The sequence below is a fragment of the Ochotona curzoniae genome, unplaced genomic scaffold (assembly GCF_017591425.1).
Source record: "Ochotona curzoniae isolate NIBS_2020 unplaced genomic scaffold, NIBS_Ocur_1.0 contig_2599, whole genome shotgun sequence".
Lineage (NCBI taxonomy): Eukaryota > Metazoa > Chordata > Mammalia > Lagomorpha > Ochotonidae > Ochotona > Ochotona curzoniae.
Genome location: NW_024465520.1, coordinates 5936513 through 5954623, shown reverse-complemented (window position 1 = coordinate 5954623; position 18111 = coordinate 5936513). Strand labels below are relative to the sequence as shown.

At 48.0% G+C, this 18111-nt stretch overlaps 1 protein-coding gene across 2 annotated transcripts in view; it reads right to left on the bottom strand.

Annotated features, from left to right (window-relative positions):
• The window catches only part of GYG1 (glycogenin 1), a 32252-nt gene that overhangs the window by 3004 nt on the left and 11137 nt on the right, over positions 1-18111 (bottom strand). For both annotated transcript variants that reach the window (XM_040974766.1, XM_040974767.1), the window contains exons 5-6: positions 12057-12183; positions 939-1158 (exon numbers count right to left, since the gene is read on the bottom strand). In XM_040974766.1, the coding sequence (XP_040830700.1) occupies positions 939-1158; positions 12057-12183 (347 nt within the window). The remainder of the gene's footprint in view (positions 1-938; positions 1159-12056; positions 12184-18111) is intronic.

Here is an 18111-nt window from a genome sequence, read left to right as displayed (position 1 = left end):
TGCTAAACTCGATTCTAGGCTGTCGAGGACCGCCTTAAGCAAGGCCCGTCTCAACGTCTTCTTACGCATAACGGTCTTTCAGACTTGAATTTGGGTCTCAGTTCGGCAACTTACTCATCTGTTGCATAACTAGGACAAGTTATGTAGCTTTTAAGCCTCGACTCACCTAAAAGAGATGATTAAGGGCTAGAGCTAGGTTTTATTAAGCACTTCCTGGGTGCCAGGCACTGTTTCAGATACTGTACAGGTATTACTTCATGGTCCGTACAAAGCATGTAGAATAAGAGAAATGAAGTGTTTGTCATTTCTTCCTTTTTCCTTTCTATATTTTGGTACAAATGTTAATAAATAAAATGGCTAATTCCTTATCACCTTCCAATTCTTCCAAAAAAGAACGAACTTTGGGAAAATGTTTAAAGTCAGAAAAGATGCAAAACGGGTTTTCTGTAAATTATAACACCATACCTCCCCTGCTTCAAAATTTCTCTCAATGTGCAACAGTCATAGCAATCACACAATCCAAATCACCCTAGAAAAGCACTAATGTTGTGACTCACTGAAAACACTGTTCTAAGAGGATGGTAAGTATAAAAGTGTAGGTTTTTAGGGGTTTAAAGGACCAGCCTGTGCTTTCCCAGGCTTGTACTTTAGGTGTGGCCTTCCGAGGCCCGTGGACTAAGGACCTTTTAGTTACAACATATGGGAGCAGAGCACACAGGGAACGCAAAGCTTGTCCAAGGCTCCCACATCCATCGAATTGTGATGCATCTCTGGCGATAATATTCCTTCCTTCCAAAATGGCCTTTGCTTTCTTTCCACTAAAGCTTATTTATCTTTTTGTTTAAAATATCACTGAAAATTTCCTGTTTTCGACATATTGGGAGTTTTCGAAATGCAGCATTAAATTACCTGAAAGAGTAAGAAAACTCAGGACCTACCACATTCTGGTACGTGCAGGTGTCTTTGACAAGGCCAAACTGCTGCAGCAGAGGTACAACGTTGGTGGTGAAGGTGTCCCACCACAGGTTGAGAAACTCGGGGTGAGCCATGGTGGGATCGTAGGCCTCGCTTTGGACACTTTTTGTTTTGCTATTATAAGTATAATTCCATGGCTTGGTTTGCCCCAGAAAATGTACAACTTTGGCATTTGCCCCAAACCTGCCAAATGAACACAAAAATGGAAACAATTAGTAGATTTGAAGCACTGATGAAAAAAAAGATAAGCAACGCTTTGTTCTATAGCATGCATCCCGATCTTGCTGTAAAAGACAGCTGCTTTTAACATGACTCACTTGTGCATTCAATACATAGAAAAGTAACAAAGTAGTCGCGATTCAGAGCAACCACCGGAAACCCTTGGCATTGCCAAGTAAGTTGGAATGTTCCGCGGTGCACAAGCCAGCGGAGCTGAGCTGCTGAATGTACACGCTGAGAGCATGCGCAGCACAGGAGTCAATGTTCGCGGCAGCAGCACTGTGTATAAACTGTCAGAAACGGGAAGCAGCCCAAAAGCCTCGAGGCTGGATGACCGCTCGCAAGTGGACGGACGCCGGTTCCGCCGAGCAAACACTCCATCCCACAGGCCTGCTTTGGCCAAAGGGAGGAGGGCAGAAGCGACAGCGTGCCTTATGGTGGCCTTGTGTCTACGTTTCCCTTTTCTAAGAAGTTACAGTTCCTCCCAGCAGAAGAGCCTGCCCCGGGGGGCCTGCTGGCTCTGGGAGAAAGAGACTCATGGGGGACAGAGCTGGATCAAGCCTGTCCCAGCAGAGAGGTCAGAGCTGTCCCAGGCAGCCCACCTACCACACACGACATCCCTGCTGACTGTCAGCATGGAAGGAACGTCACAAGAATCTATGGGAACGCAAAATCAAGATTTTTTAGTACAGAAATATTTTGAAATCTATACATATCTTTTTCAAAATATGCATTTTTGATAAGCTTTTTGAAGACCTCCACTATGCCCATACTAGTTTTTTTTTTTTTAAAGGTCTAAAGTTGAGCTCTTACCATCCATCATGGCTGCCACTCCACAAACAGGCAAGAAAACAGACCCTAACTTGTAAAGTTCCTCATTTTGAAGAGTGATGGTTATGCGGGGGTGTTTTTTTCTGACACCAAAGGAATACCCGTCATCCCAAGCGACCTCTTTCATTTATACTCACGGTACATTACATAGACACAGACATACGCAATCATAATTTTAATCCTTAAAAGGACAGAAATCATAATGCCCAAGTGTGTGTGCAGACAGGATAATCAATTAAATCCACAGCTGCAGAGCATGAGGCACAGTGCCCAGCGTGGGGCCTAAAACACCATCTCATCTACCAGTGAGTAGCACCAAAAGCAGCCGGGCCGCAAGGCAGGTGAGCAGGGCAGTGCTGTTCTGGAGGACCACGAAGTCCCGACCAGAACCGTGGTGGGAGTCAGAGGCAGCTCCGCAGGCAGTGAGGCCTGAACAACGTGTGCGAAAGATGGTGGGCCCGGCACGATACTCTAGCAGCTGAAGTCCTCACCTTACATGTGCCGGGATCCTATTTGGGCACCGGTTCTATTCCCAACAGCCCCGCTTCCCATCCAGCTCCCTGCTTGTGGCCTGGGAAAGCAGTCAAGGATGGTCACCCAAAGCCTTGAGACCCTGTATTTGCCTGGGAGACCCAGAAGAAGCTCCTGGCTCCTGGCTTCAGATCAGCTCAGCTGCAGCCATTGTGGCTACTTGGAGAGTGACCCAGCAGCTGGAAGATCTTTCTCTCTGTCTCTCCTGCAATGGACAAGGGTCAGGGTCCTGCCTTCAACTAATGTTCTAACAGTGGTGGAGAGACCTGTGGCAGAGGTCTGACACGCGTGAGCGTTCTGGGGGTTGGAATGCTCAGGCGCAGCCTCATCCTAGCAGTATAAACTCACACACCTCCAACAAGCATAAAGCACCTCATACAAACACGGGCCCCTCCGCCTTCTTAAGCTGTCACCCCTTAGCTCTCGCCCTGTTTGGGGACAGCACGCGCTCGTGCCTCGCGAGGTCACCGCTCCCCAAGCCTCAAAGCACAGTCAGCGCAGGCCTCACATGAACACACACAACACCAGGAACTCCACAGCAAACGTGACGTGAGACGTTCAGAACACTCATGGGACACGTGCATGCGGAAACAACTGTGCCAGGAGGTTGTTTTTCTCTTTTTACCGAATAATCTTAGCTTTTGGTTCTATTTTCCCAAATGCTTTGGAGGTATCTATCACACTGTAAGTTAATTCCATTCTGCTCTGCTCTCCTGGCAGTTTATAAATGAATAAGCAGTAGTAACAGCTCACGTGCAAGGCACTGGCTGGTCTGCATGGCTTTAATCTCCAAAAGGCCCATGTGGGGGAGGCGCAGTAACCTGTCAAGCGTCACGTGCCGGTGAGTGACAAGGCTGGGCATGTAGACCCAGGCAGTCTGGGTCCAGAGCCAAGGCTCTTAGCTACAACAAGGCTACACTGTAAGGCTGCGTGGAAGGCTCTCCTGGAATGAGGTCATTGTCTAAGCGAGGCATTTGTTGTGAACAAACTCTGCCTATGGACGGCCAGTCTGACCGTGGGAAAGCATGGCCGAAAACGCCGGCATCGCCCAAGCACAGAGCGGCGGGAAAGAGCACCCAGCAGGCAGCTGTGGCGGATGTGGTCTGAACGCAGACGGGACATCTTGGCACCGGCAGGTGACCCATACGAGGCACCGTGCTTGCTGGACAGTGTCCAAGAGTTCCCAGTTCCTCTCTGGGGCCTCCCTCTGTACACTAAGCAGGAGGAGCTCAGGGCTTCATCCACCGCACATGGAGACGCCCAGTCCTCTGCGTGGGTAGGAACACGTCCCAGAGAACACAGGCTCTCTCACAGCTGGCCTGGGGCCTCTGCAGGCGGCCACGAGACTGGTTTCAGACTGGTGGGTCCCTGTGTGGCCATGAACTTCGTCTTGAATGTCAACAGTAACTCTGTTCTGTATTTCACTCTTGCTCAGGTCCATGGCTCCACTTTTCACGAGCCCATGTGGTCCGTGTGTCTGAGAGTCCCTCTAATGCTGAATTGCTTTTCTATCTGTGGCCATCAGGCAGACCCTTCTTCATTCTTTCCCTCGTCACTGGAGCAAGGTGGAAAACCTTAGTCATGAGACATCCTGGACAGGCCAATTTGTAGGAGACACCAAGATCTTACAGAACAGAACCGTTCTTTTGAACTCCCTGAGTGCTAGTGAGAGAGAAGGAAGGGTGAAGGACAAGACACAGGGCCGACTTGGGGAAGACAACACGGCACAACAATCATATCCCACAACAGCTGCCCAAATGCCTGCAACAAAGCACAGTAAATTCTAAGATGTAAGAGTGGGTCTCTTAAAAGATGAACCAAGGCAAGCCATCGAGGGGGCAGAGCACAGCTCAGGGGGATTTGGACTGTGTGGGCAGAGAACACCAGCCCAGGTCGCAAAGATGCTGGAGGCGTACAGCAATCTCGCAGCACTTCACACCACAGAGATGCAGGCCCTGGCCAGAGGCAAAGGGGAACTCTCCGACCGATGTTACGGGGACCCATCTAACTGCCACCCGCCCGACTTCTAAGAAAATGGATAGTGGTAGAGAGAGGTAGGGATAGTTTTAGAGCAATGGGTCTTTCGAGAACCGGCCTGGGTGAGTCTGAACATAGAAGGTGTGGGCCAGTTGTAGGGCTGCTGAGTTGGGAGACTGCTGAGTGGGAAAAAATGGGGCTCAGCTAGAAAGGTGGGAGCGGGGCAGAGAGAGAACTCTGCCATTGCATACAAGGTGCTTATCAAAACATGTTCCTGGAACTCATCCACGGCTACCCTTGGCTACAAGGGACGCTCTCTGGACCCAATACCACATAAAGCCATCTTATGTAAAGGTTTAGGAGTTCCTTTATAGAACAATGCTTTAACTAAAACAAAATGCTGTGATGTACACGGCAAAGGAGCTGGGAAGGCTTGCTCTATCAGCTTTCCTGACGACACACAGGACACAGAAGAGCAGATGTTCTCAAGCACCCATCTGGCATGTGTCTCCAAGTGTCACCTCCTCTAAGTATGAACTTCAAATGATTATTTCTGTCTCAATCGTGGTCCCCGAAAAATATTTCTAAAAAATTTTTCTGTCTTTATTTATCCATGTCACTTGTGAAAATCCAAAATAGCCATATCACAACAAAAGGTCTTCACTAAAAAGGGAAAATGGCCGCTTGCAAGTCCCTTGCAGCCTACATATCAATTTAGGGGGCACATCTTCTGCAAGGGTCATCTGGGATGACCGCCCCCTCCACCCACACACACCCTTGCTTTAATCTCCTTTCCACTTACGACAGCCACCAAGTGCCAGTCAGAATGTAGTTGCCTGGTAGAGAGCAAAATAGCTAGCTGGTAAATAAGAAAGGAAGTGCTGAGGTCAGAAGCTGACCTCGCCCCAGAACAAGGCTAAGAGAAGATTCCCTGACTCACTACCGGATTTATCCACCAAGGTGCCAGCCAGGAAAAAAAAAAAAAAGGTTGGGTACACATCACAATTGTCTCCAAACTACTGAGAGCCATTCATTCTGCCCCAGTAAGGGGGATTGGTCTCAGCTTGCACACATCTCTTAAAATAAGCGTTCTAATTTTAACTTGATAGAATCTCCCAAGAGTCGTCCAGATCACAAGACCCAGTTTGAATCCGAGCCAGCAATAATACTGCTTATGTGAGCCGTTAAAGTAATCCCTGTGACCTGATGTTACCAAAAGACCAGATAGAATTTTCGTGACTAGTTTAGTAGTTGGGAAACACAGCCGGTAACATGTGGGTGAGACCAGAGGACTGGTCAGAACAGAACAGGCACCAGCCTGCACGAGGACTCCCAACAGCTTTCATTCTCATCCTACGCCTTGTTTTTTTCCTGCAGTAACAATTCAATTAGACACCGGGGAGGATACAGCTCTGCTTTGTCACATTTGTCTGAGCAATGTGGCAGCGAGACCTTGCCATGCACCTGCACACAGGCCCTTTTCCAACCACTGAGCCACCTCTCCTCTCACCAAGCTCCTTCTCTAAGCCACTCGTCGCCTAAACCAAGTCACTCACCCAGGCGTGCCCCTGATGTGGACAGAGCTGACCATGCAGATGAGGAGTGCTTAGTTAGCAACACAAGAGTGTGTGTGTAATGGCTGGAAGAGAGCTGCTACCCTACAGCAAATGCCCACGCCCCTGAGGACCCGTCGGAGCAGCAACTCCCAGGGGTGGCCAGGACTCCAGAACCCTGTGGGTTCGCTGACCAAAACTAGGGTCTAGCTGATCACACTGTCTACTGCTACCGGCTTCACAAACTAGGTCAGGGAAGACTTGCCCTGTCAGGCCACCAGGGAGTCTCTCCTGGGGTGGCAAGTCATTCTTCGTTTGCTGGCTGAGTGCTCACTCATTTATTCATTCAGCTAAAACACGCCTTCCAGCAGCAGCAGCAGCATCCTCCACATCCTGCCTTAGTCACTGCTTCTGAGGATGGACTGCACAGGCTCCCATCTGAAGCCGATCCCTCCACCGTGTGCTGTGCCCCGCGCCCTTTCAATCCCTCCACTGATGCCACTCCACCATCTTCTCCCATGGCCCCTTGTTAATGTGCTTTCCCTGCTAAAATCAGTCTCGTACAAAATACGCTGGGAGGCATGATGAAAAAACAAAGAAATACGTAACATTTCCTTTCATTATGAATTGCCATCGCTCTCTCTGGGCCCTACATTCCCATTCAGCACCATCGCTTTTCTCAGCTACCCTGCAAAGCAGGTGTCCCTCAAGAACTGTCTGCACCGCCTGCCTCCAACCCTCCCCCAGGCTCACGGACAGGCTCCAACCAGGCCTTCTCTTCCACCGTTCCAGCAGGTGCACTGGTCAGAGTCGGCAGCGTCTTCCACCTTCCGCTGCTGGTGCCAGCTGCTGCTGCCCTGTTATCTGGCCTATCGCTCCTTCCTCCTTTGAAGTTTCTGGAACACTGCACTTCTCTGGATTTCCTCTTACCTGGCGGCCTCACTCTCTTTTCCTTCTTCCTGGTTTTTCGGCCTCGGGGTTCAAACCCCAGGATCACTCCCTTGGTGACATCACCTCGTCTCTGGGTTATAAATACCACACCTCTGTGCTGACACCCACTCCTGATTCTATCTCACCCTGACCTCCCTCCTGACCTCCTTATCTCTACTTGCCTATCTACATTATTGCTCGACTGGTGATAAGCACCCTGAATCCTCACATCCACTCAGTGCCTCTCTAACCAACACCCACTTCCACAAGCCAGCTTCAAGCACGCCTGGTCTTTCCCATTTCAGGGAATGACAACTCTATCATTCTGGTTGTACAGGCCACAAGCCGGCAATAGTCGTGACTTTTTTTTGAAGAATTTCAAAACTTGGGTTTTAAAATTTTTAAACAGTAAAAAGAAAAAAATTAAGGGTAGCAGAAATAAAACATGCCTAAGAGACAAATTCAAGGGGTACTTCAAAATGCTCACTGGAAAATGTAAATTTCTCTTTTAAGAGAAATTATCTCGTTGCAAAATTTTTTCAGATCCTTGTGTAGTTTTTTTTTTTTTTTTTTTTTCGTAACAGGCATGAACTTTAAGACCCTAACATTCGGTATGCGGCCACGGGTTTGAGGGCAGTAAAGAAGGTGTCCATGATTTCCCCTCTGTAGGCACGGGATTTCTTGGCTGGAAGTCTGCCCACAGGCACTCACTCCTGGTGCTTGCATTGTCTAGCTGGAGTGGCCCCTAAAGGCTGGGGAGGATTTGAGATGGAAGTTTTTTCTTGGTGCTGAAGACAGGTGGGACAGCTGAAAAAGATCTGCTAAAGAAACCCTTAGAGGACCAGATGGCCACACTGCCTGGGCGGACAGGCATCACTCCTGCCCCCAGAGAGGAGTAAGATACCTATGCAGACACGCACTTGGTTCTTCTTGAAGATTCGATCCCTAGTGGACCAAAACAAAAACTCTGCACGCCTTAGCAGCTGCTGGATGGCTCAGACCATCGGGCTCCTGGTTCATCATCCACAGACCCTTGGTGCACTGGCTGTGTGGCGCTCAGGGCATGCCTCCGCACTGTCAACCACACGCAAGGGCGAGCAGGTCAACAAATGGCTGGGAGAGAAATGCTGATCCCAGTGCAACAGCCTCAGGGATTCAGGTGAAGATACAGAATGGGAACAAACGAAAACGGAAACAGAACAGCTTTAGGTAGCTGTCTCGAGGAGAGCTGGGGCCCAAGGAACCTTGAATACTCCAAACCAGGATTCCAGAGAACAAGAGGAATTTAGACACTGAAGAGTCTACTTCTTTTGGGGAAATACTGACTTTAAATGTTTGATAGTGACTTAGTGAGTTGCATTCTTGAAGTTCATATGACTGTTCTCAGAGAAGTGTAATACAGTGAAATAAATAGGGCTTCTCATGTCAAATCTAAACTCAAATAAAAGGGAGAAGTAAAACATGAATACGAAGATTATCTGGCAAATTATCAAGCTTGTAGTCAATCAGCTGAACAGCTGGTTTGTATGGCAACTGAAAGCAATACCAGAGAATTCTGTATCTTTGGTTTGGGTGGATTTTATATAACATGGTATGACGTAACAAACTTTTAGTAAGTGGGTCCAACAGAAAACTAAAATGGAACTAAGTGACTAACACAAAGAATACTAAGTTTTTCTTCTGCCCAATACATAAACCAAATTCTATGTGCTTTATAGATGAAATGGGTCCAACAGCTGGAAAAAAAAAAAAGCAAAACAAAAACCCAAAAAAGTCTAATAGTCACTAAAGGCCTATTACACCCTAACTTATGCCATGCAACTTTCAAAAATACTATGTCATTAAAATGTACTAATAATTTGTTTCTTGATGCGTATATTTCAGGTTAACTGCAAAATCACTATCCCAAACACTTAGGTTCTTCAATTATGCTGTGTTAACAGAGGATCTTCTTTTGTAATAAAATAGTTTGGAAGCCACATTTGAGCATTCAAAGTGGTAAAGCCATTGAAGCGTTCCACCTTTTTTCTTGTTCTGTCCAAATGACACACAGAAAAAGGACTCACTGTGCTACCGCAGGGCTCAGTTCACGCTAAGCGTGATTCCTATTGCAGGAGCATCACAGAACAGCCACCATCACATTGTTCAAAGACAGAACCCCTGAGCTTAGTACCTCGGCTAAGTACTGCCTTGGTGACCCAGGGGACACGGTCATTTGCAGCTGAAGAGGCGTTCTTGTTTCCTTCTTCTATAAACCCCAAGTAGCTCTAGGCCACTCCACACTATCCTAGCCTACCTGCCACCCAGGGAAGACCACCATGCTACAGAGTTACTCGGTCCTGGAGGCTACCATGGATGATCCGAACACACAGCTGAGGCTTCACATTAGTGGGGATGCCCTGAGGAGGAGCTGTGGTGGCCCAAGGTTCACAACAGGCTAGTTCGGCTAGAAAAGGGCCTGCGACATTTCCTATTACTCCAAACAAAAATGAAACGCAACTACCTGCAACTTTTCATGCCTTCCCACGCATGAGGAAAGGTGAGGAAATACATATTTGAAGATGGGTTTCTGCAAGACAATTAAAAAGATGAGTTCTTTGATCAGGTTCCAACATTTCCAAACAGGCAACAGGCGGCTGAGACAGGGCACAGCTTTGACAGTCTTATCACAGAGCTGATACCCTCAAGGGCAAGCTGCTAAGCAACAGCAGTAACTCCTGCCATCCCGCAGGCAGGCCGACATCTGGCTAATGGATGGAGTCACTCCCAAATTCCCTGATGCATTACATACTGTGCGTAAAGAGCAGTAAGCCAAGGCGATATCCAAAATTAGCACTTCTTCACTGAGCCCAGAAGAGAAAACCATCTTAACCATTGTAATTTAGATCTTGAATCTTCCTCACCCCTGGGAAATTCATCTAAAGGGTCTAAATGCAACTGAGTTTTTAAGAGTAGGGGTCCATAGGTCCAGCAAAGAATTCCATGCCCTGGCCCTCCAGCTTTTTGTTCTGCGTTACAATAAACGCAGTGTATACGTAAACCAGGCTTTCCTTGAGAGACCATGTGTTCCACAAAGGACAGTAAAGGAGAGAACGGGTGAGGGTCAAGCTGAACCACCAGGTACTGAAGGCTACTTTGCACTGTCTGTTAACGGTGAGCAAGTTGGGAACATCAGATTCCAACCTCTGCAAGCTGCTCACCCGACACATTGGTTCACTAGGCAGAAATGTTATCCGAGTGGTCACAGTACTAAACATTTTTCCTCTTTCATACACTCACCTTCTTGCCCCTAGGCTCAATTTACTCAAAAGCAACTGCTCTGAATTTGTGCACAAATTCAGTTTTAGGGGATTAAGCCACCATGAGAAGCAGGACACCATTCAAAACGGAAGGGTGTCCACAGCTCTGCATGAGACAAGAGTCGCGCCCGACAAGGCCAAGAGCAGAGAGTTGAAAACGGCGTGTCTCAGACTCCACCCTCAGCAATGGATCTGGTTCTGTGTGCTTGGCTCAAAGCTTGGGCAGTGAGCTTCAGCTTGCTGTTTCGCCGGAGCAGGGCAAGACAACAGTGAGGCTGTCAGACACATTTGCCAGGACGACAGCTGGGGAGGAAAGGGCCAGGATGCTTGTCTTTCTTATCTGGGGATGCTGAGGGAACTGCTGGAAAAGACCAGAGAAGGAAACATTTCTGCCACAGAGAACCCGACACGCCTACCACTGCCGGCTGAGAGTGTGCGGGAACTCCAGATAATAAAACGCAAAAGTGAAGGGTTCTTTGTTTCACTTTCCCAGGAATGCCAGGACAGGGCAGAGGTGGCCAGGACAAGGGCTGCCCAGCTCACCGCTGTGCCCAAGGCTCAGCCAGCCAGCTAGGTCCTGGGGCCAGAATGCCCAAGTGAGTTTAACATAGTCTCAAGAGTTGAAGACTGGGACCCCGGGCTGGGGCTGCACCAGTGCACACGCCCAACAAACAGCACCCCAAAGTCAGAGCAACCTCGACAGCTGCGCTCTATTCACTCACTGCATCCCCTTGTCACCCCGAAACACAGGCATTCTTCCTTCTCATTGTACACACAGGGGAACTGAGGCACGGGATCTTAACTCACGTTACAGAAAAATGACACAGTGAGGGTACTCCGGTCTTAACATGGCACTTCTCTCCAACAAAGCTGACTCATCCCCTATCCTTCTCTGAGCATGAAGTGTAGACCAGGCTACTTACTGTGCATGCTCCCCTCAAGGCAGGCTCACAAGAACCCTATAGAGACACTGAGGACGAGAAAAGGTCAGGACCTACCAAGGTCCCCTCCAAGTAAGGGGCTATGCTAGGCTGTGAGCTGAGCCCGACTCCTAGCCAGGACGTCACACTGTAGCCTGCACCCATCCCAACAATCAGGGCGGGAATGCGATGGGTCACACCTCCCTCTGTACGGGGGAGAGGGAAGCTCAGTGCCAGCAGGGGGCAGAGGCTAGGCTTGTGTGCTGTACATGGACCTCACAGTGTGAGTACATCCCAATGTTTACTTACTTATTCATTTGCAAGACAGATAGGAGGAGCTTTTATCCACTGGCTCACCCTCACCCCTCCAGATTGGTGCAACAGCTGCGCTCTTGGGCCAAAGCAGGGAGCTGGGAACTCAATTCAGGCCCCCCAGGTGGGTGGCAGTGCCCCTTCGGCCTGTGCCGCACACATGCCTCCCGCAGTCTGCACGTCAGCAAGTTGGAGTGAGCAGCAGAGCCAAGGATTAAGCCTAGGCATCTAGACTACCCGGCCAAATGCCTGCCCCTCGCTGTATTCTTGATCGTGAGCAGGATACTTACCAGAGGACCAGGTGCCAGGAACTGAGCAGGCAGCTAACTGCTCTCCAGGTGACTCCAAACAGAAAGCAACCAAAGCTTCAAAACCTCTCCCAACTCAGCCAATCCCTCAAGGTCCCCACCCTTACTGCCTCAAAATGACAAGGAAGCACCCCGGAAAGCCTTAACCTCTTCCCTCCCTTTCTCTCACAGTCCCCAGTAAGTTAAACCATTGGCACTTACGCTTTGAATGCTGGGAGATAGGAGTATATAGAAATGCTGCTTAAGTTATAAATAAATGGCAGGTGTTTTCTGATATCTGTTGTTGCCCAGCTGCTAAAAAATGTGTTCAGTAATCCCTGGTCCCCACCTGGAAGGAAAAAAAATGAATCAGAGTTAACAAACTGCTAGGACTGTCGACTGTTTCCATAGGAATATCTACAATTTAAAAATAGGTACACAATCCACTTAAAAACAATACGTTCCTTAAAAACACTGTGGTGGGTAGTGATTGCTCTAATTTAATTCATTAATTTGACAAATATTTACTAAGAAGGTATTATGTGGCAGACAGCATACCAGGCACCATAGAGTCAAGAATGAACGAGACATGGGGTCATCTTCACCAGCAGAGCCTGGGGTTGGGGCGGGAGAGGTTGATACTGCAGACTGAGAACAAACGAACATCCCAAACAGCGATGAGGGCAGTGAAGAGGCATGGGGGGCTACAAATGCCTGCAGAAGGGGCTCAGAAAATCTTCCAAGAGGAAGCTGTGTCTAAGCCAACACCTGAGGGATGCCTGGGAGTCTGTGGCAAACACAGGCGGTGGAAAGGAGAGCAGAACAAAACCAACACACAGCCCAGTCCTGGGCTGGGAAGGAACACGAAGCTTTTAAGTAAGATGACCGGGACGTAGAGGGAATACTGGGTGAGTTTCAGAGCAGTCAGGAGGATCAGACCACACTAGCATTGGAAGTTACATACAGACTGTTCCCCCAAAAAGCCATAAAACAGAAAAAAGGTAAAAAGCAAAGGAAAACGAACTGGAACCGTGGAACTGTTTTCTAGGACCTCCTCCTGCTGGCTCATGGACAGAGGCCCCGAAGGCCACACTGCCTTTAGTTTGCTCTCCTGTGCAGGTGTCAGGCCACCATTACCGTAGCCCTGGTCAGCCACAAATACACAGTTAAGTGCTTGCTCAACACCTGGAGTTCCTGGACTACATGCCTCCTTCAGAGAAGCATGGCCATTCATTCAGAAGAAATAAAAACAATGAACATCTACATTTGATCTTGGCCAAAAGGCCGCGAAGAAATGAACAATAAACCTCTAAACAGCCAAGGGTCTGATCTAAGTCATGTACATAACCAAGCCACCTCATATCCATTCCATAGGAGTCCTTGTGCGTTCGACTGTGGCACTCTTAGAACCACAGTCCCTCGTGCAGAAGGGATAGCAGGCAGGGGAATCCTGCTGGCCCTTCAAGGGGCCGCACAGTGCCTGCCCACTTTGGTCAGCCTTGTCCTATGATCCAGATTCCTTTCTTAATGTATAGCATGTCCAGTTGGCTGTCACTGACACTTTTCTTTTTTTGGTTTCGATATAGGTTTTCTTATATCTGAAAGTTCATTTAACACAAGAAATACTGGGATTAGTGGTTTATGTTCAAAGCCCAAATGCACCTCGCTCATCCTCTGGTATCCTATTAATTTCTTACACCATTTTACCGATTCTTAAGGATCAACCATTCACTGGACAATGAATTGGGGCAATATCTTCTCTCTGACAGATCCCCAATCACTCAGAAGAAAATAATTTTCACCCTCTTATAAAGGACAATGAGCATGGCAACAGGATATGTTTCACTCTTATGAGGAAGTCAGGGACTGAGCAGTTTATATTCCACAAAATCTACACATTGAAATCCTAATCCCCCCAGCAGGATTAAGTGTGGCTGCTAAACTGCTGCCTGGGTTCACAGCATACCCCATGTCCCAAGGCCTGGCTCCCCTGCATCTGATCCAGCTCTCGGCTCATGCAACTCTAAAAGGCAACAGACAATGAAGTGCCCCTGACCCTGCTGCCCATGTGCAAGACCCGGATTGAGTTCTGGGTCCCTGGCTTTGGCTTGGTCCAACCTTGGCAGCTATTCGCATCTGAACACTAAGACACCGACAGCAGTTGAAACAGTCCTGTCTTCCTCACTTTTAAAGAAAATAAAAATTTGGAAATAAAATGATAAATCCTAACCATTAGGGCAATGGTAGGATGAGATAGTGCCTTTGGAGAGTGACTGACCCATGAGGGCACAGAGCTCGCGGGCAGCATTAGCGCTGTCATCCAAGGGGACCAAGAGAGGCATCCTGCCACTCCCATCAGGTGAGGTTATAACAAGGACAGGCGGGCATCTATGACGAGCACGCGAGTGTTCTCCGGGCACCGTGTATGCGGGCGCCTTTTTCCTGAATTTCCCAGACAGAGATACATTTGTTTAAGTGCTACCCAGTTTATGCTACAGTGGCAAACAGCCCAAAAGGATGGCGGAAAAAAAGATGACTTCAGCAACACTAAATAGTAAAGCCCAAACACTGTGCCACTCCCAAACCTTACTTGGGATTGTACAAAGCTGTACTAATGTGGGACAGAAGGTACCAAGGTGTGAAGTCTTAATTTCCTTTTATATGTAATCAGAGTAAGGGCTGAAGACATGTGCAAAGCCACCGCTTTATAATGGGACAAACCTGGAAACAGGTATGTGACCATGGCACATTCTCAGAACTGTGTGACAGAAAGGACAAACTATGCAGCCACACAGAAGCTGGGCTCAAGTTAAGGAACTATGCTTAGTGGGAAACTCCAACCCCATAAGGTCACACAGCGTGTGATTTCACTGATCGTACATCCTCCTTCAAGGGATTGAAGTGGAGGCAGAAGAGACGTGTGGCTGCCAGGGACTGGGCAGGGGGGAGAGAGGTAGCTGTGTGGTTGAAGGGCCCCCCAGGAGGCGCTCGGGGGGTCCCCTGTCACCCACAGGTCATAGAGGTGCAGCGAAAGACCGCAGTGACACCCGACTAAGCTGGGTGGTGTCCATCAGTGTCTACTTCCTAGCTGATACTCCTGCTATGCCACATGTCACCATGGTGGATGCTGAGGGAAGGGGACGTGGGTCTCCTCTGCTTATTAGATTAGCAGGTGAATTTGCAGTTCTTTCAAAAAAGTTTTTATGTCGAAGCATTAAGGTGGTTACAGTGCAAAATACACAGGAGGAGGTACTGTTGAAGATTCTAGATTGCACAAGAGCTAGGATTATAGCTCTTCTGCTCACCAGACAATTTTTAGCATGCAGAATTCCTTACACAGAGGTAACTTATGTATGGAATGAATGCAAGAACCTTGAAAGTATTGTGCAACAGCAGGAAAAGCTGATACAACCTAGATGTCCCAGCAGAGAGGAAGGGATGGTTCCCTGGTGTGCCAACCACTCAAGGCTGTGTCACCAGGCCACCAACACTAACATTTATGAAGACAACCATCCACGGGGTAACAGGGCAGGGGACAGCTGCCCATGCTATACCAATGAAGAAGACAAACAGGAAGGAACATGCACTTCAGAAGGAAATACATGACAGAAACTGAGTCGGGGGACTGGTATCAGACGTTCCTTCCCTACTTTTCCTTAGTATTATTATAATGTAGCAATATAATACAGTTAGGGCGAAAATCAGCATCATGCTGTTAGCTCTCTCAACATCACTATTTTCATTCTTTTCCGTCAAAAGAAAGGTATGTGCAAACTTTAAAGCATCTTAGTAATAACACTCATCTACCCAGCATCTGAACTGAGCCTGAACAGGACTAGCACTCATTCTCCGTGAGGGTCAACTGTCCCTTCCCGCCACAATGGACTGTCCTTGCTTTCCTTTATTTATCCACACGTAATTCCCATCTCCAAACAGATGATTCCTCTTGCATCACACTGTTTTTCTTGTTTTCCTACAGCACATTATAAGACATTTTAAATGAAGCAACTCTACTCAGAACAAGGGTTGGCTCATGCAACGCTGTGAAGAAATCAAATTCCATGGCATCCAAATACTAGTCACAAAACAGGGCATCCAAATCCGTGCCATGTAAGCCTAGGAAATGGGCAGCAGAGCTGCTGAGCCCAGAGAGCCCATGGCTGGCTGCCTCTGGCCACATAAGACTGTTTCCGTTCACCCTCAGGGACTCTGCAAGCCTTGCTGCCCATCAGCTGAGTGCCATGGGAGGGCAGGGAAGCACGAATAAAGCAAGAAACTAGCAAGAGGTGGCATCAAGGCACACTTGGTGACCCAACAGTACTTGCTATGCTGGCAAATTGTTAAACCTTGCCTGCAGATGGGACAACCCAAATCCCAATTCCTCAGTGACCACTGACTTCATTATGAGGTTCCAAAAGATCACCTTTGAGCTTCAAAGCTTGGGTTAAAGACTGAATTAAGTATCACTCAGGAGCCTATAGTTTAATTAATTTTAAAATGAAGCAGTCTCAAGATCCTAGTCATCTTTTCTGAAATGCAAAATTTTAAGGTCAGGTCAATGTTTTAATTTCTACAGCAAAATCCATGGGTGCTGTTCTGGGTGTCCCTTGTTGAGAGGTCTCTGGGGGTTGAAGTCAAGGCAGCATGCAAGCGAAGCACGCTGGAGTTAGAAGATACAGAAAGACGCCCTCGAAAGTGCCAAGTTCCCACCACAGAAACCCTAAGCCTTTCCTGCAGTATTTTCCTAGTCCCATTTCCAGGGGCAGCTTAATTTAATTTGCCAGGTTAAGACACTTTCAATCTCAGTCATCTCAGGACCAACAAACAGGATTATCGGGCAGCACAGGTGACACACACAGGCAGGAAACGGGACCGGGGCACAGGACACCTGCTTTGCAGACAAAAGCCAAGAGCTGATGGCGTATCCTGCCTGCACTGGGCTGCTCAGGTGCTAGGAAGAGCCTGCAGCTGTATGGCGTGTCCCGGTTCTTTGGAGCAGTATTGGAAGCTTGTTACCCATATCACAGCACTCACCACAAACTGGGACCGCTAGCTTCAGAACTAATTAGTTTTATGGCAATGGATTTTTGAGTGCTGTGTTTTAAAGCTGTGCGTTTGCTCAATGCCCGTGTGGTTTATGGACTCTCCTGCTTTGTGGGCAGCAGGCTGGTCTCAGGCAGAGGGCAGGGTGGGTCTGTCAGTTTCAAATTTAAAGATGTACCCCACCATCTCAGCCACAGCCGTGCTCCCCTACTGCTGTGCCGCTCCATGTGTGGCCCAGGTCCTGGCAGCCCAGAACCACCCGGGCGCTGGATGGAAACAGACTGTGGAGACCCACCCCTAGACCTAATCCGACCCAAACTGCAATTCCTGGATGATTCGTTTACTGTGACCCAGAGTCTGGGAGAGAGAAAAAAAAATTTTTTTAATTATATCAGAGGATGCAAGTCTTAAAAATGCTGTTTCTATTAGAAATGCTGAAAACTATAAGCTTGGTACAGAAATAATAACTATGAAAGTAAGTAAGATAAGGTCCAGCTCTCAAATGACTCTCCACACACAACGGAGCAAAATACCAAAAGACATCAAGCAAGAAATTCAGAGTAAGACAGGTGTATCATTGAGCTATAAACAGTGCTGAAATAAATGCACACTCACTCCTTAAGGCAGACTTTCCATAATTAAACCCCCTCAGATTCTCTCAGTACTGCCTACAATGAGAATGCCAAGGATTATTAAATCATGTTTTGGAATGGACCTCAGACAGATCTTTCTATGGTTTACTGAGGCTCAGCGGATTAACTCCAGGTGGCTTAAAGAAATCCAGGCACTTGGTCCTGGCATCCTGCAGCTCACTGGCCTCAATCCATTTAAAGCAAGAACAGTTGATATGTTTTACCACTTCATGTTACAGCTTTTTTTTTTTTTACTGATTTTTTCTTTTTAAGATTATCCGTTTTCATTGTAAAGTCAGATCTACAGAGAGGAGGACAGAGAAAAAGATCCTCTATCCGTTGGTTCACTCCCCAAGTGGCAATGTTGGCTGGCCAGATCCAAAGCAAGGAACCAGGAAGCCTCCTCCAGGTTTCCCATGCAGGTGCAGAGTCCCAAGGCTTTGGGTCGTCCTCTACTGCTTTCCCAGGCCACAAGCAGGGAGCTGGAAGGGAAGCTGAGCAACTGGGACATGAACCAGTTCCCATATGGGATCCTGGCACATGCAAGGCAAGGACTTTAGCCACCAGGCTACAGCGCTGGGCCTCCCCACACCCAATGATTC